We start from the raw sequence: 21042 nt of genomic DNA, 5'->3' as shown, positions 1-21042 counted from the left end.
GTCGCGACCCACAGGTTGAGAACCGCTGTTTTACACAAAGAAACAAACCTTTTACTTTTAAGTCTCTTTATTCCGGTTTTCTATTTAGGTGCAGTCAAATCTAATCCTATCTGATAGAGAGGTATATTAGAGTTAACAAGCAGGTATAGGAAACATAGGTCAACCCTAGAGACCTGCATCATGGGACCTGTGTCTCATCTAGTTGGGAAATTGGAGTGGAAGTAGCAACTTCCTGGCAATAACCTGGGTGACGAGTCCGATTCACTGTTAGATCTCTAGCCAATGTATGGGTGTGGATCCTCTGGGCCCTGCTCATTGGTGGATAGCAGTAGCTAGTGTGCTGCCTAACCAGGTACTCACTGTGCTGGGCACAGCTGGGCCTGCAAGGGTCAGGCTTTTAGTGCCTGACATGAGCTGGGCAGAGGTAGAAGCAGGCAGGGGCTGACATAGCCTATGCCTCTTTTAGACACTGTTAAGGCAGAACCCATATGCTGAACCACTCTCTCAGCACTGTAAGCAGCTGGATGACTCTCTCTAACATCCAGGCTTGTGAGACTCAGCTTTGCTCCTCTCTGTGTCATGTGTGGGCCAGCTGCATCCCTACTGGTCCTCATTTCTCCTGCATTGAGCTCATTTACTCTCTGGGGATTAATTTGACTGTGAATACTCTGGACTCCAAAGTGTGGGAAAACTGGAGACACAAACAACAGAAGCCTTAGTGCTACAGGGGCAGAGAGTAGCCTCTTTCCTTTGGTTAGCATCGCGTAAGACTGCGTGTGGTTTTGTGCTGGTGACATTTCCTAGTCAGAGACACTTCTAGGCAATGACTCAAGGAGGCAGCCTGCTGCTGAGCAAGGAGAAGGCAGGTCTGCATGTTGGAGTTCAGAGAACCCTGGGCTCATATGAAAACTACCCGCCTGGAGCTTTTACTGTCAAAGAGGTAAGGGGGGGTAGAAACACTCTGTGAAATATTAAGTGTCCTGCAAATTATTTTAATTGTATTAATGGAGAGAATAACCACAAAATCACCATCTTGCCCACTGTTACTCAGACCTTTCAACATGCCTGGAGATAACAGGGTGCCTTCTCATTAATTTCTCCCCATTAAGGCTGCTCTTGGGATTTATTTTAACCAAAATTCATGTAGATTATACAAATTGGGGAAATAAGAACATTTCCACTGCCTCAGAACTGATTTCTTCCCAAGATGACCTGTTCATAATACTACTGCAAGCCTGAATGACAGCTCACTATACCTTCAAAATTAACCATGCTAATAATGGGATAGACTAATTTTATATGATACATATTGATCTTGTATCTCATACACATGTTAATCATGTACCCATTTACTGTTATTTACCCCATTTCCAAAAGTGTGTTCTGTTAATAGGTGTTAGATAAGAAATAGTGGTAGACTAATCTTGGGAAATGTAAGCATAATTGAGCTGGAAAGTTGTTATTGCTATGTCTGCGGGGAGGGAACTCTATGACATGCACATCCTGGAGTAAGGATTTTCATTGCCTCCCCTCTACCCCAGGAATTTGATGGGGTAGATTTGCATGTTTATATTTTCTCTGCCCCTAATAATCAGAGAACAGGCTTCCTCGTACCTGGGCTTGTCTGTTCAAATGCTTTTTCCTCCTGAGATGGTTCATCTGGGGGAATGTCACAAAGTCAAAGGAAGAGATGACATGACTCATGGTGCCCATGGTGGTGCCCTCGCCAGATTGCTTTGGTGTTTTTCTGTGCCTGACATTTTGGTTTTCCATCCTCCCACCTATTCTGGGAGCTACTTTATGTCCTCTCTGTGACTCCCTTTTCTCCGTAGGTCAGGCAGAGTTCATCCTGCTGCCTGCAGCCAAAGATATGGACTAAGGCAGAGTTCATGAGTTTCTTTACAGCTGGGCTCTCAGAACCTTTAACAGGCTAGTTTGCATCGTGATTCCCCAAAAGGTGCTCAAAAATGTGGAATTTTCCAAAGTATTTGCTTCAGAAGTTCTGCCTCCTCACCCCCTTCCAAATCTCCCCAACATCTCTTAGGGTTGGCGTTCTGTGGAACATACTGGCGGAAATGCTAACTTAGCAAGTCACCGCTGGGCCAAATCAGAAGACAATCAGGAGAGCTAATTTAACTGGAAAAGGTGAACATTTTTCTTCCTGCTTTATAATATATCCAGGACCTCATAATAGATTATGTTACCATCATGGGTTCATAGTTGATCTTTCTCGAGAGGACCATCATTGGCTTCACATACGCTGCCTCCTATATATATCCTCTGGGCTGGCAATGAGATCTGGGACTACAGTGGATACTTGTGGAGTATTCTGTAGAAACCAAAATACATCGTATTTCCCCCCGATCCATTACATCTGCTAATGACTTAGGTCAACTGGGTAAGCAATGTGGTCATCCATAATTAATTTTGCTATTTGTTATAGCCAATTATTTTAACCGCTGGATCATTTGTATTTTTATACAATCTGCCGTCTTCCAGGAACATATAAAAGCTTAATGGGTTGTATAATGTGCAATCCCTGATCCATGATTAACACGCTGTTTAATGAGTACAATTTTAAGAAAGCTGAAACTTTAGGTCCCCGGTTTCTTCTACAAAGCCAGGCACTGGAATGAAAAGTTTGCAACAGTAATGGGTTTTGAATGTTTTAAATGGAAGGTTAGACTCACATAAATGAGGCTCTCCTTGCAAGCTGGGCGCATCTCTCCCTCCTCCCCAGGCCCTCGGCTGCCTTACACAGAATAATGAGATGTTAGTGAACAGGGCAGCACTGGGAACTTGTTAACAATACTGATTTCTGGCTTCCAACCCTAGATATTCCAATTTAGTAGGTCCAGGCTTAGTGAGGCATGAAATTTTCCAACAATTGTACCAGGAAATTTTGACCAGTGGTGATGGTTCACACTTTTGGAAATAGTAGACTAAAAGTTTATTTGAGGTTTATTGAGTGTGGAGGCTATTGGCTTTCCCCGCTGGGGAAGTTGGGGGCCAGGAGATGGTTCAGGGACACCTGAGCGTGGTGTTTCTCTCTGGTTTCTCTTTCTGGAGGAGCATGTGGCTTCACAAAGGCTGAATGTGATTCGAGAACCAGAGGAGCCCAATATTTGTAAACATTTCCTTAACGCAGGCACACAGCTTGCTAGAGGAAATTTATCTGGAGTGGAAAGTTTGTCTGAAATCCTGGATATGGAAGGTTGTAGTATAGCAAAAACTGGGCTTTCCTGGTTCTGTTAGATTTTATTTCTGTAAATACTGTCTCCAAGATCTGGCTGTGTTCCCCCTTTAGAGAGAATCATCGATTGGCTGCCTCCTGCACCCTCCCCCACCCCCACCCCCGATTGGGGATCGAGCCTCCAACCTGGGCATGTGCCCTTACTGGGAATCGAACCATGACCTCCTGGTTCATGGGTTGACACTCAACCACTGAGCCATGCTGGCTGGGCCTTTTTAGCAGTTTCAAAAGCCGTGAGCAGCTATACTGAGATATGTTTATCTGCTCCTGTCTCTTGGTCTCCATACTTCCAGTAATTTTCTGTATTCTTGGTTAAATACACTGAGCGCTTAATCCATTCTGATAGGCAGGTGGATGTGTGCGCTGAAATGCGATGGAGTGTAATGATAGGCTCCAGTTCGTGACCTGTCCCACTGAAGTGTCAGGGGAAAGGTGGTGGTTAGTGATAAGATCATTTATTCAATCCCCTAACAATTTCTGAGTATTTGGCTTTGCTTCTCACTGGTAACTCTGGGCAGTTACTTAACCTTTGCAATGTTCTCAGCTGAAAAGTAACATAATAATACACTTCCCTTTTAGATTGTTGGTAGGGTTAAATGAGATAAGGCATTTGTGCGTGATTCCAGGCACAAGGAGCTCAAAAACGTTAACTATCTCTCCTCGTCCTTCTCTTTCTCTCTGTCTTCTGACCCTCTTCTCTTACCTGGCCCCTACTCCCTTCTCCAAAGCAACATACAGTTCTAGAATTTCTATTTAGGAAGGAGACTTGGGTTATACAATCAGGTTGGAGGGTGAGGAGGAGTGGGCTAGAAAAACATTTGAAGATTGAGTTTGCCAAGTGCAGTTTCCCTTGGATTACCTGTTAATTTGGGATGACTGAGGAGAGGACATTGCAATATTGTGTAATTAATTGCAATAGCCACAAGCTGTTCCTTGACACCACCAGGTCCAATGTCAAGGACCTTGGGAGATACAAAGATGATGGAGACACTCACTTTCCTCAAGGAGTATAATCTAGGGAGACATTTGTGGTTTGATTAGCTACTCTGTAAATAAGGCAACTTATATTACTCATGTTAGAACAGAGGTACCATTGGCCAGGAGAGCATGAAAGAGGAAGCAATTAATTCTTGGACAATGTGTTACCTCTATATTTAGAATCAGAGAAAGGATCTGCCTGTCTGCTAAAAATAACAATATAGTTGTGTGTATATTGCATCAAGTAGATGATTAGGGAGAATATAAGCAAAGGCAATACTGGCTACATCAAAGCATACCCAGAGAATCAGAAAGAAAGTGGTAGCGGAAGGATCTGAAGAGCTTCTTCCCTACAGCAGAGTTCTGATTTCACACACCAACCTTGTTAAGGAAGTTCTGTTCTTTTGCAGAAGTAGTGAAGGTAAAGTTGAGAGATACTAGGGAAAACCAGTGTTTGCCTTTAGTTGTAGGCAATAAATTGTGTGGGAAATGCCAATTTCAAAATTCCTTCTTTCTACATGATTCAATGTGAATAAGACAGAATCATTGTTGTTGACTATCAAATCCATCTCAAAGACTCAAAAATCATTAATGTCCAATAATACTGATTTGTTTTCTGTTAAATCTGAGTCTTGCGGGTTCTATAAGTCTTTCCTTTGGCAGAAAATTCAATAATTTGTTATCACTGAAGGTAAAGTAGTCTCAAAAATGTTTAGTTTGGTTTTGGTGTTATGCACCTTTAGTCCATAAAATGCTAGCTGTGTCTCGATAATTCTTTCCTGGAGAATTAATTAAGTTTCTTGTTTCTGAAATTTACAGCATGACTATGTTTTTGTTAGAAGTCTGGTGGGAATTCTCATTTATTTTTGGTCTTCACTTTATGGGAACAATTTCTATGTTAAACATTGCAGAATGGAGAACCAGAGACCAATAATGCTTCAATAGGACAAGTTTTCTAGCTTATTCATTATGATGAAAATAAGATTGGCAACATCAAAACCCGACAGAAATTTTTTAAATAAAATCTGCTTCCCGGAAGTTTTCATCTTTTTAAAAATGCTGCTTTTCAAATATTAGGCTCATATCTCAAAGTATTCTTTATTGACCAGCAAATACTGTGTTGTCCAGCAGTAAAAAAAATACTCACGAGGGAAAGCTCACGGAACACATATGCATGAAATTCTTTTGAGAGAATCAGAAGAAATTGCGTTTTTAATGGCCTCAAAGTACAAATAATAGGATGCAAAGCTTAGTTAGCTTGAAAATACCTCAATTTGGACCCAACAGTTGACTGTTTAAAGTTAGGGGACTTTTAAGAATACTGATACAAGAAGCTTCTTTGAGAAAGACCTGGTTGCTGTCGGTTTTGCCTGACCAGGCACACTCGGTCTAACCCAGGTAGGTCCCAGGTTTCTGATTTCCTTCTGTCCATGCACTTTGAAATTAGGAGTAGTTTTTGAGAAAATAGCATATTTGGAAAACAGAAGGAGTTACATCCAGGGAGCTGATGGCACATTTTTAATGTGTTGCAAGTAATAAATGTCACTAGAGAGACCAGTCCTTGTCACTCATCATACCTCTTTAGTAAAATTCTTTCCCCGAGATTCTGCAGGTTGGCCTGTTTATAGGACATTCCTCCTTGAACTATTGAAGGAGGGGAACCCAGCCAGGACTAGGCTGAGCCGATTAGATTCTCTTAAGATTTGAATGAAGGGACCTGGGATGGTGAGTTGTCCGTGCTGAACTGAAATGTTTCTCAGCATTTGGGGCTGGGGAAGAGGCATGTGTCCGTATAACATTCTGATGTTATAAGGGAGCTGAGAAGCCATGAGGCCCTGGCTCACAAAACAGAGTTTGTGATCTCTGGGGAGATGCTGGGGGTCGTCTCAGTCTCTGGTTGGCATCACTTCTCTTGCTGCTTGTGTGCTCCCCTGAATCCTCACAAACACCCTGCTACGGGTTTGCTGGGGTGACTATGCTTCAGGTCTTTGCAACTACAACAGCCTGACCAGGACAGAAATGAGACCAATAGTGTGGTGACTTCCCCTTTAAAAACACTGTTTTATACCTATTCATGACTTTTGTAGCAGTCAACTGCAGATTGACTATGAAGGTGGGCATGGCCTTTCAAAACAGAAAAAGAACCCTTTAAAAACACTGTTTTATACCTATTCATGACTTTGTAGCAGTCAACTGCAGATTGACTATGAAGGTAGGCATGGCCTTTCAAAACAGAAAAAGAAAATTCTCCTCTGTTGGAATTAAGGAGGAGTGGACTCATCAAATGACCTTTGAGTATAGCTTGCCAAAAGCCAATCAGGCCATCTGGCTTTACTGAGAAGTGTCAGACCCAGTCCATTGCCACAACGAACCTGCAACTCAGTCAGGGAAGACTGAGAGATTGATGTTTCTATCTCTCCCTCTCCCTTCCTCTCTGAAATCAATAAAAAATATATATATATTTTAAAAACTTTCATTGGTGATGAAAGCTTTTTTTGTTGTTTGTTAATCCTCACCCGAGGATATTTTTCCATTGATTTTTAGGGAGAGTGGAAGAGAAACAAAAAAACAGATCGAGTGGTTGCCTCCTGCACATGCCCTGACCAAGGCTCGGGCCAGGGAGGAGCCTGAAACCAAGGAATGTGCCCTTGACTGGAATCAAACCTGGGACCCTTTGGTCCACAGGCTGACGCTTTATCCACTTAATCTGAAGTGGAAGTCGAGTGAACAAAATAGATGAAAATCCTTAGCTCTAGGTGAAGTAAAGGAATGGGTCTGGGACCCACCTCTCAAATGCCATGCCCCACCCTACCTCAGCGGCTTGTCCACAGCACGGAGGTGCTTCTCTGGAAGTTGCTTGAAAATGCAGTTTAGGAAGTAGGGAGTCATCACAGAGTCGGGGCTGGTGGATGAACAGGTGTACAGCTTCACTGGAAGCTTGCTGCTGGGTGAACCCGAATAGGGAGAGAGTAAGGAAAGGAGAACAAACAGGGGACTGAGAAGGAACTCAGGTGGGAGGGGCTGAGGGCTCCATCTGGGAGTGGGAGTGGGAGTGGGGGAGGTGGAGGGAATGGAGGGGAGACACCTGTCCTGCTTCTCATGTCTGTCAAAACTGATCATTATTCCTTCTGCTGTCCCTTGACTTCCACTTCTAGCACTGGTCCTCATAATCTGCTTTAAAATATTGAGAGGGGAGTTTTCAACATGTCCCTAAGCTGCAGTCCTTATGCTGGGAATAAAGAAATGTTATATGAGCAGTGCCAATTGCTTAATTCTCAGGGTTCAACTCATAGGTGTTGCTCCTAGAAGCATACCTGTCTCTCCTCTTCCAGATGTAAGCTGCCTTTTATGTGTTTCTGACATTTTACGGTTTCCTGCTTAGGAAGAAAGTGTGCTTCCCAGGGGGTTATATTAAATTGAATTGATTGTCAGGCAGCATTGAAGAGTTACAACAAAAAGAAAGCAGGCCATATTCGTCTCTCTATCTTTTTTATGTTGATGCACAATTTTTTTTTCTGCTACCAAATTAAGTTTCTATGGGTTTTGTCTGGTTATCCCAGCTTTCCAGCCTAAGACAGCCACTAGAGCTGATTCCAATGAGTGGTAAGGTTACAATGACACAGACCCTATGTAAGGGGTGGGGGGGGGCACTGATGGACTCACCCATTCATCAACATCCATATTCCTCATTAACCAAGCAGAGCTGATTGAAATACCTTAGCAACCGGTCCACATTTGCCCTTATTGATGTAATTTGGTGAATGGGAAAATAACATTGGACCATAATGAAAGACTAATGTGTGAGTCTCAGACTGTGAGTTCCTAAATGGTCATATTTACAGTGTACTTAGGAATCTAAGGAAATCCACATACTAAAAAGCAGAAAACAACAACAACAACAACAAAACACCCCTGACCATTTAAGATGGCCATTATTTGATATTTAAATATTAAAATTCCCGTATGAAATTAAAAGGGGACCAAATATCCTAAGTAAACATCGTGAATCACAGTTCTGGTTGTGCTGTTTCTCTGCTCAAAAATTGTCTGTAGGGTAAATTCAGGCCTCTCTATGGCGTGGCTCAAGCCCACCTCGCCAGCCATGTCTCTACCTGCTACCTCCAGGCACAGCCGCAGGGTCCCACCTCTGTGCCTCTGCTCCTGCTGTGTGAACCCCCGGAATCCTACGGAGACTCCACCACCTGGTTTACCTGCTGTTGTTCCCTTTTGTGGAGACTTTCCTTCAGGGTCCCTGGAAGAGGTGCTCTCTCTCCTTTGCCTTCCTTTAAAGATTTGCACTGTGGTTATAGGACATTTCCACTTTTTTTTCTTTTTAAAAAATATTTGGATGTATAACTGGTACATTCCATGGGTGACTTGTAAACCTCAATTGATAAGTTGATAAGTAGTGGGGAAATATGGGCTTTGGGATCAGGCAGATCCCAGTTCAAATTTTAGGTCCAGTACCAAGTATCTGGGCTTAAGCAAATTCTCTTTCTGCTGTCTCCATGTCAGCTGTTAAACAGGGAGTCACATTTACTACCTCCCAGGGTGAGTGAGAGAATGCCAGAGATCAGGAATGTGAAGTCCAAACTGGCGCCTGACATCTAGTAGACGCTTACTGAAAGCTAGTTTGCCTCTGGTATACTCTGCATCATTTAGTACGGCTAGTTCCCTGCGGTGTTAACGTGCTCAGTAACATTTTCCAAATTGAATTAAATTGAAAAAGGGATTAAATTTAGGACTTTGCCAGCAACGTTAACTCTTTTCAGACCTCTTAGTACTACTTAGTACATCTAAGCAATAATTTGCAAAATAGACCAGAAAGCAAAACACTAGTTTTACTTTTTTTTTTTTGTAAGGAGGAGGCCCATTTATTGGGGGGCAGCAGGCAAACAGAAAACATGATGAGGCCATTTTCTCTTGCACTTTCTGCCTCAGTCCTAGAAGTTGGGCTTTTTTCTGGGGAAAGACTTTACTGGCTTATGAGCCTCTCTGGTGGAGACACCATGAGTGGCGTGCCAGACTCGGAGGTGGTTAGGGCCAGAAGACACAGAGAACAGGCTCTGGTCTGTGCGTGGGCTCCGGGGTGATGGAAGCCTCCTGTCTCTATAGGCCTGGCTTCCTGGCATGGTTCAGAGGATTAAGCAGCACACTTCATAAAGCCCTAATAGAACTTCTAGAGGGTGCCTTCGCCCAGACAGTGTGAAGCACCTGATCCGCACCATAAGAACAGCTTTCATCAAAAGTCTGACAATTTATTGTTAGCGGCTTCCATACTGAGACTTAAGAATCACAAATGCATACTTGTCTTGGATAGATTTTCCGTTTTTAAAAAAGTTCATTGCAGACAATTTGAAAAGTACTGAAAAGCACGTGGCACACCTAAATATTAACATAGTGTTTATTTTAAAAAATGATTACATACTATAAATGCTGTTTTGTAGAGTATATTTGTATCTAAACAATTTGTTGTGTTTATTTTCCCATGTCAACAAATTTTCTACAACACCATGAAGTTAATAATTGCCTAGTATTTCATCATGTAGAGGTTTTGAGTTTTACTCATGCAATTCTCTAGAGTTGGAAAAGTTTAATAATGCTAAAATAGATATTCTTTTATATATACCACTAGGGGCCTAGTGCACGAATTCATGCACCTTGAAAGGAACTGTGGGCCACAAGCCTGCGGTGGGCAGGTCTCGGCCCATCCTCTGTGCCCCCACCTGGCCCCTCCTGCCGCGGCCCTGGTTCCCTGTCTGCTGGCAGCCCCTCTCCCGCTGCCTCAGCTCCCACACGCTGATGCTGATGGTGCCGGCCCTGCTCTCACCAGCTGACAGTATGGAGCGATTAGGGCCAGCACCAGCAGCAGGTGCGTGTGGGGCTGGCGCTGTCAGTGGGTGCAAGTGGTGGCTACGGCCCATCCTCTGTGCCCCCACCTGGCCCCTCCTGCCGCGGCCCTGGTTCCCTGTCTGCTGGCAGCCCCTCTCCCACTGCCTCAGCTCCCACACGCTGACGCTGATGGTGCCGGCCCTGCTTTCACCAGCTGACAGCATGGAGCGATTAGGGCCAGCACCAGCAGCGGGTGCGCGTGGGGCTGGCGCTGTCAGTGGGTGCAAGCGGTGGCTACTGCCCTGATTGTCCCTCAGGAGCAGGGGGATGTGGAGAAGCCCTCAGGGGCGATCGGGGCCAGCACCAGGTGCCAGCAGCAGGTGCAAGTGCCGGGCAGGACCATGGTGTGCAGGAGCAAAAACCACCAGGGGCTCGCCCCGATGACAGCAACTGGCACCCCGCCTTGGTCTGGCGCTTGGTGTGGCGCCCCCGCTCACCTGCTCCACCATCCAACAGTGGCCGATGCCCCCATGTTCCGCACTCTGCTGTCTGCTGCCAACTCCCGCCATGTTCCGCCCGTGCCCCCTGGTGGTCAGCGCACATCATAGTGACTGGTTGTTCGGTTGTTCGGTTGTTCAGTTGTTCCGCCTTTTGGTCTATTTGCATATTAGGGTTTTATATATATAGATTTCACACATTCTTCTTTGGTAAATTCCTAGAAAAAGGATTGCCAAATAAAGTGCATGTATAAATGCTGCCAAATTACAACATTTGTGCCAATTTTCACTCTTCTATTATTTGACAGTTATCTTACTTCCAATTTTATTACTATTGTAAGTTATACTGTGAAAACATCCTTGAACATGAATTTTTTTGTACACCTATTGTTTTCTTAGAGTAAAATCCTTAGAAATACAAGTGCAGTATCAAAGATATAAACATTTTTTAAGCTTTTTGCCTATATTGCCACATTTTCTTCTAGAAAGGTTGTTTACTCTCACCTGCAGTGATTAGAATTCTATTTATTTCTCAGGATGCTTGCCAGTATGTAACTTAATCATCTTTAAAAAATTCTTGTTAATGAAATAGTCCAAGAACAGTAGTTTAGTATGGAAAATCATGAATGTATAAAAGTACGAGGGGTGTCAGTAAAAGATAAGTAGACTACTGGGGTCAGGGTGTAGGGTGTTAGGGGAATGTAGGGCTTGCCAAGCCAGGTGGGGTGGGCTCTTTCCTCTAAATCTGTGCTGTCCAATATGGTAGCCACCAGTTATACGAGGCTGTTTATGTTTAAACTAATTAGAAAGAAACAATTAAAAATTCATTTCCTTAGTTGCGCTAGCCACATTTCAAGTGCTCAACAGCCACATGTAGCTAATGACAACCATATTGAGAGTACAGACATAGGAATTTTCATCACTGCAGTAAATTCTGTTACATAGCTCTGCTATAGATAACAGAATGCCTTGAGAGACTGATAAACAGCAAAATAATGTGACCAGACTGGTGTCTTAGAAATTGATTGAATTGGAAAAGGAAGTAAGGGTTAAGTTGAGAGAAGATGAGTTATAGTGGTAATGGAGGAATCCAAAACATTTGGAAGGTAGAAGCAACATGACCAATTAGAATGGATGAGGGCATGTAATTAAGACCACCAATGATATTTCATGGCTGGGTGGAGTGTGATAAGTGGTATCACTCACGCAAACAAGGATTAGAGGAGGAGGTCTGTTGGAAAAAACAAGTTCAGTGCTGGACATGTTGCAACTGAGGTACATATAGGATTTCTTTTTAATCCTCACCTGAGGATATTTTTTCCCTTGATTTTTAGAGAGAGTGGAATGGAGAGGGAGAGATAGAGAGAAATACCCAAAGTGAGAGAGACACATTGATTGGTTGCCCCCTGCATGCACCTGCAACTGAGGTACGTGCCCTTGACCAGAATCGAACCCAGGACCCTTCAGTCTGCAGGCCGATGCTCTATCCACTGAGCAAAACTGGCTAGGGCCCTGTAGGATTTCTATATGAACAGGTAGCTGTATCCTCACAAAAGAGGATGCATCTCTCAGAGAGATCTGGGAATCTTCAGTATATAAGTAAGTTGACCATCTATATAATAAAAGCCTAAGTGACTTTGGCGGTGGAATGACCAGAACAACCGGTCACTATGATGCACACTGACCACCAGGGGGGCAGACATTCAATGCAGGAGCTGCTGCCTGGTGGTCAGTGCACTCCCACAGGGGGAGCGCCGCTCAGCCAGAAGCTGGGCTCAAGGCTGGTGAGTGCAGCAGCGGTGGTGGGAGCCTCTCCCACCTCTGTGGCAGCACTAAGGAGCAGTGAGCTGAGTGGTAAGGAGCAGCAAGCAGGTGGGTGGTAAGGAGCAAGGGGTCCTGGACTGCAAGAGGGATGTCCGACTGCTGGCTTAGGCCTGGTCCCCATGGGGAATGGGCCTAAGCCGGCAGGCGGACATCCCCTGAGGGGTTCTGTACTGTGAGAGGGCGCAGGCCGAGCTGAGGGGACACCCCCATCCCCCGCCCCAGTGCATGAATTTCATGCACTGGGCCTCTAGTATAAAATAATATCAGCTAACAGAGATATAGGGCTTATAGTGCCAAGCATTGTTCCAAGTGCTTTACATATAATTCATAATCTTCCCTGAAACGATGTGAGGTAGGACTTACTATTATTAACCTCTTTTTATAAGATGAGGAAATTGAGGTGCAAAGAAGTTATAGAATTTATTGCTCAAACTCACACAAGTAAGTGGTGGAATTGAGATCTGAACTCTGAGAAATAGCCAAAAATCTGCACACAAAGGATGGTATGACAGGCTACAAAGGCAGGTGGATTGAATATTTATGAAAAAAATCCCACAAAATTCTAAAAATTAAATCATATTTAATTGCATAATAAAAGTAATTTTTACAGAAAAATAAAGTAGAATAATTTGGGGTTGATTAGGAAATTTAAAACCCATCCTTGCTGGTTGCATGGTATTGGTTGAAACCATGGGAGTTGATGTGTTTGCAAGGAGGAATGTGAGGGTGTGGAGGAAGGAGGGCCCAGGACAGAATTCTAGAGAACACAAATATTCAAGAGATGGTTGAAGGTAGAGGGATTGCAAATGAGACCAAGGGCCAGGAGGGAGTGACGTGCCAGAAGGCAAAGGAAGAAAACATCCAGCAAAGAGGAAATAGTCAGTGGGAACAGTTCAGATATAGTAAAGCCTGAAAAAGTTTCCAATGACTTTCCCAAGCAGGAGTTTATTGTTGGCCTCTGTCAGATAGTTTCCATGGTACGAAGGGTGCTGGAGCCAGAGGTAGTAGAGTGAGAAATGTATGAGAAGTGGAGAGTGTAGGTAAGTCTTCTAGAAGTCTGATGGTGAGGAGAGGGTAAGGTTCTGGGCATAAAAGTCTTAAATAACAATGTGTAGATAGGAAAGGGCCACTCCCTCTGTCTGAGGGAGGGAGCCACTAGAATCCCTGTAGACTAGTTTACAGCTTTTCTCAAAAACAGCTGCATAGCCCTGACCGGTTTGGCTCAGTGGATAGAGCGTCAGCCTGGGGACTCAAGGGTCCCGGGTTCGATTCCAGTCAAGGGCATGTACCTTGGTTGCGGGCACATCCCCAGTGGGGAGTGTGCAGGAGGCAGCTGATCGATGTTTCTCTCTCATCGATGTTTCTAACTCCCTATCCCTCTCCCTTCCTCTCTGTAAAAAATCAATAAAATATATTAAAAAAATAAAATAAATAAACAGCTGCATAGCAGCTCAAATGCTTGAATAAGGACTTTATTGAAGCCAGGGAGTCCTGAAACTTAAAGAAGGTGCAGTCAATATATAACTACTGTACATCCAACATTCATGCTTTAACTTGTGAGAAATGACAAGGAGGTGCATGATGTATCAATCTGACACTTGCTGAAGTAGGAATTCATGTGCAGGCTGACCATTTTAAAGGTGTTTGTTAATATTTGCATATTTTCATTAATTTTTTTTCTGTAGAGAATACTGGTAGTATTGGGCAGTTATATTGTATCATGATGGCACTAAAAACAACTTTTTCAACCCATGCTTCGGTTCCAATCTTTTAGAAGTTGAAGGAATTATAACTCCCTTACCTAGCTAAAAAGGGGTTTGGATAGAGGAGATAAACTTAATTTAAACTATAGAGTGTTTGAAGGTTTCTTCCTCATTGTAATTATAAGAATTATATTTAATATTTATGTAACAGATATTCACATCTTTTTGGGAAAACAACTCCCTTCACATAAGGTGAAAAAAGAACGGCAAATATTTCATTATGTCAGTTGTTTGTTCATTCTGAAACCCCAACAGTATCATTTTCCTCAAAAATTAATCCTGATTATCACTAAATGTTCTTAACTTACTTGATTCCCTACTGTTTGGCTCTACTTTTTGTTTTTTCAGTCTTTGTTTGTTTGTGTATGTGAGGGTTTAGATACACTAATGAATTTTGAACCTTTTTGGATGAGGTTATTAGCAAGATCACTGTCAAAAATCCTGATAGTACAGAATATCTGGTTATAGCTCAGCACATAAAAAGTCATTATAACAAACATGGTTATATGTGGGAAACTGGATCTAGTTTCAAAGAAAGCCTGAAAATTTTATTGCATTAAGGTAACACTGGAATAAAAATGGGCCCAATTCTATTATTTCTACAGTGTGACATTCATCTGATTTCCATGATATATTGGTATTGCTTACCCATATATGAGAACATTAGAGACACTAATGATAGCCTACACAGAGGACTTCAGGTCTCTTTGGAATGGCAATCTACCTTACCTAAAATACTACATTTCCCAGATTCACTTGTAAGTGAAAGGAGGAGCCATGTGACCTCATTCTGGCCAATGAGATATAAATGAAAGTCATCTGGTGAGGCAACTAGAAAAAAAAATTATTGTTTTCTTGTAAAAGAAGATCAAATAAGTAGACCAAATAAAAAGCCAGTAAACATTTTTGCCTTTGCTTTCTCCTTTCTTCCTGCCTGGTCTACAGATGATAGTGATGATGCCACCATCTTGGGCCATGAAGCAATAAGCATGAAGACATGCAAAAGATTGAAGTCCAAAGGCACTGTAGAGTCTCTGTGTCCTGAAATGCCTTCCTGTGGAATTTTTGTTGCATGAGAAATAGAAATCTTTATTTGTTCAAGGCACTTTTTTATTATATGTTGTGTTATGAACAGCCTAACCTATTTGAAACTGATAAATTCCTGATTGATTAATAAGGGAGTGACCCAATTTTAGTAACATTTATCCCTGTGATTCCTTTCTCCTTTGAGAAATAATCCTCAGCATCTGAGGGCAGCTATGAGGATTAAATGAGTTAGTACAGGTGTAGAGTTTGGAATATTTATGGAGCACCAGTTATGTGTAAGGCTTGGTGTTGGTCCTGTGATCTGGGACAATTTTTGTCATCAAGTAAGACATGTAGCTTTCTGGGGTTTGAATGAAAAGGAAACAGCCATTAAGGCTCAAAGCAGCCCGGAAGTACTTACTTTGGAAGCACACATACCACAATGGAAAAGAGAAAAAGAAACTCAACATGGCCCTTGGCCAAGAGGGACATGTAAATTCATGAAGCCGTTCATATTTCTTAACCGAGCAAATGAAAAAAATGAAGGAATCACTAACTCCAGGAAAGACAAAAAATTACATAAGAATGTGATTAATCATAGTATACCATGTGGATTAACAGCAAAGAATATTTACTTAATCATGACTAAAATACTCAAAATGGATGAACTCCCACATTATGATGTAACTAATTAGGAGGATGAGAGAGGTAAAAGATATGGGAGAGGGCTAAAATCTTCCTCTACCATAATAAGAAGTTAATAGATAACGTGTATACTTGATGAATTAAGAGGTAACCATATGTTTATATCATGCAAAGATTTGAGGATAAATTAGAGAAAAAATCACTTAGATATAGTAGCATCTGAGTGAGGTGGGAAAGAAAAGAAACTGCTTTTCGTAGAGATCAACATTTTAGAGTATTTGACCTTTGAACTTTGATAAAATTTTAAGCTAAAAAATTAACTAAAATTACATTTTGGACAGAACAAAAAAAGGGACTGAAGAGTGAAAGATCAAGAGGGAATGATTCCTTGGGAGCGGCAGTTGACAAAGCAAATTACAGAATATACTCAATGAGAATCAGATGAAACACGGGAGATAAAAGGCTCGGGACCAAGAGGTCCCAGTGAGGCATTCAGAGGAGAAAGGCTGCAACCAGGAAGTCCACAGACTCACAGCTGCTTCCAGGCCCCGGTGCTCACCCAGTAACAAAGCCACTTCTGTCTGGGAAAACCACAGCAAGGCAAGGCAGGGAGCAAAAAGCCTTTAATTGGGGGAGCAAATGAGCCGCCCTGTGAACTCCAAATGCCTTCAGCAGGCTGGGGCATGCTTTCCTTTTCTTCCTTCTTTGCCCACCAATGGCCTTGCTTCCAGGGCTTCTCGTCAGGCATTGTTGGTCTTTTGGCTTCCTCTTCTGCTCTGGGTCTTGAGCTATCTTTCTGCCTCTTTGCTTCAATCCTGCACATCCTGCAGACCAGTATCCCAGGTTCTCACCCCTTTCCTTCCCATCAAAATGCTTCCATCTGGGTTTCATTTCTTCAGAACCAGCTAGATGACTGGCCAACTAATCTAATAATTCAATAGTAAAATCAGTGGTAACAAAAGGCTGATAACAGTCCAATATATTAACCCTCTCTATTATTATTTCCAATATTATAGCAGCCTTTGGAGCTTCAACTCAGAAGAATTATTTATCTGGGAAAGGTGGGCAATCAGTAGCTGAAGGGGAGGGACTTCAGGTGAACATCTCCCATGTCCCTGAAATTGCTCTATGGAAGAACTGTCTCTGAATAAGGCCAGTTTCGATGTTCCCAGTTAAAGTTTTTTGTTTGTTTGGTTGGTTTTTGTTTTTTTCTTTCCTTTGGTTTTTTTTTTTACTGATCCTACCACACCTTTATCTTGTATCCCTCAGCATTTTGAAATCCAGTCCCTTCTGCACTATTTTGTGCTTGCTGGTTCCATGCCTCCTTGAGGAATGGCATCCTTTTATCAAATGACATGATATTATTACCTTCTATTATCGACACGTCTTCATTAACTCATTTCTGAGGTAGCAGAGCCCTTTGGGAAACCCGTTCCAATCAGGAGACAAAGCACTGATGGGAAACGAAGGTGTCAGTCTGCTCTTCTGCACAAAAGAGAGCCGAGAGAAAGGAAGAGGATCTCTCCCGGAGCTAGAGAGGAGGAGGCAGCTCAAGGTGGCCCAGAACTGGGGAGCTTGGCAAGAGTAGATCCCAGCAAGAAGGACTTTCTCAGTAAGGAGATCGTACTGTATTTCTGGGATGCACTGAGCTAAATTTGAAGGTCCAGGGAAAGAGAAAAGCTATTTGTGACCTAGGTAGACAGATAAAATAATATTGTGTTGAAAGAAAACTTTTAATAATACAAATAATAATGATTTTACACATTTTTATAACATGAATCAATATGAAGAATATTTTCAATGAGAATTGGCTGCCACAATGGTAAGAAAACATTGAACATGTTGACACTGATAAATTTAGAGTTGTATTTTAAGTATTAAGTACTGTATTACATACTGTTTTTCAATTTGATGTTAATAATCGTGAGTGGACACAAGGCGGATAAATTTACTTAACTTGTACAGATGTAGTTTTGAAACTGACATGCTTTTGGTTCAAAGTCAAATAAAATCTTCTTTAAAAAAGAACAAGTTTTGTCAATGTGGATATAAATATGAAAAGAAATTGAATTTTGGATAATTGATTCAATTGTTAGAAAACTTGTAAGTATGGTTGAAATAACTTGGGTTCCTACTGAAACTATTTCTTAACTGTAAATTTTGTGAAATCTAAAAGCATTTCTGAGCATATACATTGAGATATTCTAAAAATATAAAATTCACACTAAAGTTTGAAGATTTAGTATGAATAAAAGAATGAATATAGATGATGTATCACAGAAATGTACACTTGAAGCCTCTATAATCTTATTAACCAGTCACCCAAAAACTTTAATAAAAAATAACCCATCTCATTAATAACTTTTATGTTGAAATTATAATATTTTGGACATGTTGGGTTAAATAAAATGTATTATTAAAATTAATTTTACCCTTTCTTTTTTACCCTTTTTAATGTGGTAACTAGCAAATTTAAAATTACATGTGTTGCTTGCATTATATTTCTGTTGCACAGCACTTGTCCCAAAGTCTCAACATCATGGATTTTGTCAAATAGTTCCCAAATCCTAAAGGTATCTGGTTATATACAGTATCACCCTGATCAATGTCAATCGTCATGTAATGCTAAGTTGTTTGTGAGTCACCTACCCATTGCATCCTCTCCCCATTGCAAACTGTTTGTGTTTGTGAGACTTCTGGTCAGAGTTCAAAGTCCAGCCTGTGGCCATGGAACTGTATTTCCCTGAGAACTTTGTCTGTCCCTGGAGAAATTGCACCAGTGACTCTGGACTGGTTATCATTTACTTTAATCAACTGAAGTAAACACTGACTGGGAAGATAACCAGAAACAAATCCTATAGGATTATGTCAGTCAGTATTGATATGCTCACCTGTGCCTGAAAACAAATAGACACATAGTGCCAAGGCCTTTATAAGATAGGACAACAACTAGAGTCATTGTGAAAGTTCCTGAAAGAGAACAGAGAACAGCCAGAATCAATACATTCTTGAGCCTGCTTAAAGAGAGATTGCCACAGGGGGGAAAATAATCTGGAAGTCTCTCCCCATGTCCCCCACCTACTTTTTCCATATTGTCTTCATGTCCGGATTCGTGCCAGATTCCGGGTATTTGCGGTAATGACTTGTGTTTTAAAAAAGCAATCGTTGGACTTAAGTCAGAAGATCTGAGCGAGAGGTCCCATCTTGTTGTTTACTGAATGACTAAATGACACAGTCTCTTAATTTCTGTTCTGGGTTAGATCCTATGATCTATAAGAAACCTTCTAGAACCAAGGTTTGCATTTCTAAGTCGTCCTGGCAGTAGCTGAGACATGAAGCTCAAATGATGTCAAACTCCCTTAAAATCTCAATTCCATTCTAAGAATGAGAATAGAAAAGCTACCCTCTTTTTTCTTCTTCTTTAGAGGAAGAAGAGTAGAATAAGATCCTTGTGCAGTTTTCTATTTGTAGTCATGATAACATTGCTTTATAAGAGCTGCTTGATGTTTTTTCCTTACCAAAAATAAAATAGCAAAATGGAAGATATAGGAGTGCTCTTACATTTCTAATCTTACTCTTTATTTAAGTGTGGGACCCTAAAAAATGAAAGGCTGCATATATAATAGCATTATGAACAAATGGCCAAGGAATCATTTCTTTTTCTCACTCATTTGATAAAGGCTTCAAATGTTAGTCTGAACTAACTTTTTATGGTGTTAGAAGTGGAAACTAGCTCTCCTGGGTAGATAATTTTTATGCTAATTTCCTGCACCTCAATGTACACAGTTATTATAGGGCAGGTGAATGATCCATTCACTGAATGAAGAAAAATTATTCCAAATGATTATTGATGAGTTAATCAAGATAACCATGTTCACTTTCTTTATCCATTAGTGGCAACATCTACAGTATTTCACAATCATAATAATAAAAGAGCCAAATGCTAATGGGCGAGGTAATCAGACCTTAATGAAGAAGAGTGGAAAAATCTGCTTTTTAAGATAGTTTACCGTTTCATAATCACTGAAGTGGTCAGTTAGTCCCAAGATTCTTCATGTTTTATAATGTGCAATGTTTTTTCTTAATTTCAAGAATAGTTTGATTTTCTTAATGTAAGGAAGAGTGGAAATAAGTGGAGAGGGATTCCTCTTTTTAAATGAACACATATTTAAAGAGCTATTCAGGTTGCAATGGTGAGAAAATGGGGGGACTCTCTATCCATTTAAAAGTCACAATTATTCTTTTATGCTTTCTCTCCCATCTTTATCCTTTCACTCAATTTGGTAATTTTATTAACATAAGCTCAGTAAGTTGGGACTTGCAACTTTATTATAATTCTATATTAAAAATTATGGTTTAAATTTATAGTTATTTATTAACTTAATGCCCTAGTGTACTGTTGTGATGATCTGAGGACCTGCCACCCACAACCCACTTTTGAAAAAATAATTTAAAGTGGTTCCCTATGAATATGTCACTATACTTTGTATCAATGACCTCATTACCCTGGCACCATTAACAAAATATCCTAGGGAGTGGCACCTGACTCAAAGTACTCAGTTATCTATACTTGGCCAGTGACCCATAAGATAGCTTGACAGAAGAACTCTGCCCCAAAAGACACACTGCACTGAATGTTGACTGGGCAACACAATTAGATTCTTTGAGATCTGAATGTGAGAGATACCAAGAGATCAAGGAGAGAAAAATCAGCGCACAGAATCCATGAGTAGATGTTCTCAATAAGCCTCTGGAGTGGGGAGTAGAAGCAAGCAGGAGAAGCAAATCTTTATATTAAGCCATGAGTATGGCCGTGTGGCTTTTCTGATGACACCACTCTGAGAGCTGCGCTTGGGTCAAGAGAGTTGCTGTTGGGTAATGAGATCTACCATTGCATCCGAGGGAACTTCTGGTTCTCTGCTGGGTTTGGTTATGCCAATGGTTTTTAAAACATTGCCTGTGATTTGCAGATGTTGTTTAGGGGCCTCCACCAGGGGCAAGGAGGATATCAAACAGACAGGACACTCCCTTAGCCCCAGCATCAGCCATAGTAGTGCTCTTTGTTCTGTTTTGCATATATTTTTCTACCTGAGATTTCATGAGGAGGAAGGGTTCTATTGCAGTTAAAAAAAATCATTATCCCTTCAAGGATTTACGTTTTACATGTTTAAAAAGATCCACTTTAAGTTTTTAAAAATGTATTCTTAAAATATAAGACTAAGAG

General features: G+C 41.4%; 1 protein-coding gene across 1 annotated transcript in view; it reads right to left on the bottom strand.

The window, feature by feature from the left end:
• The window catches only part of NRBF2 (nuclear receptor binding factor 2), a 153210-nt gene extending 142578 nt beyond the window's left edge, over positions 1–10632 (bottom strand). Inside the window, exons 1-2 of the mRNA XM_005865143.2 lie at positions 10561–10632; positions 7044–7175 (exon numbers count right to left, since the gene is read on the bottom strand). Of these exons, the coding sequence (XP_005865205.1) occupies positions 7044–7175; positions 10561–10632 (204 nt within the window). The remainder of the gene's footprint in view (positions 1–7043; positions 7176–10560) is intronic.
• Positions 10633–21042: the final 10410 nt, after the last annotated feature.

Source organism: Myotis brandtii, unplaced genomic scaffold (genome assembly GCF_000412655.1).
Source record: "Myotis brandtii unplaced genomic scaffold, ASM41265v1 scaffold196, whole genome shotgun sequence".
Taxonomy (NCBI): Eukaryota; Metazoa; Chordata; class Mammalia; order Chiroptera; family Vespertilionidae; genus Myotis; species Myotis brandtii.
The sequence above is the reverse complement of the archived record's forward strand: the minus strand, read 5'-3'. Positions and strand labels throughout refer to the sequence as shown.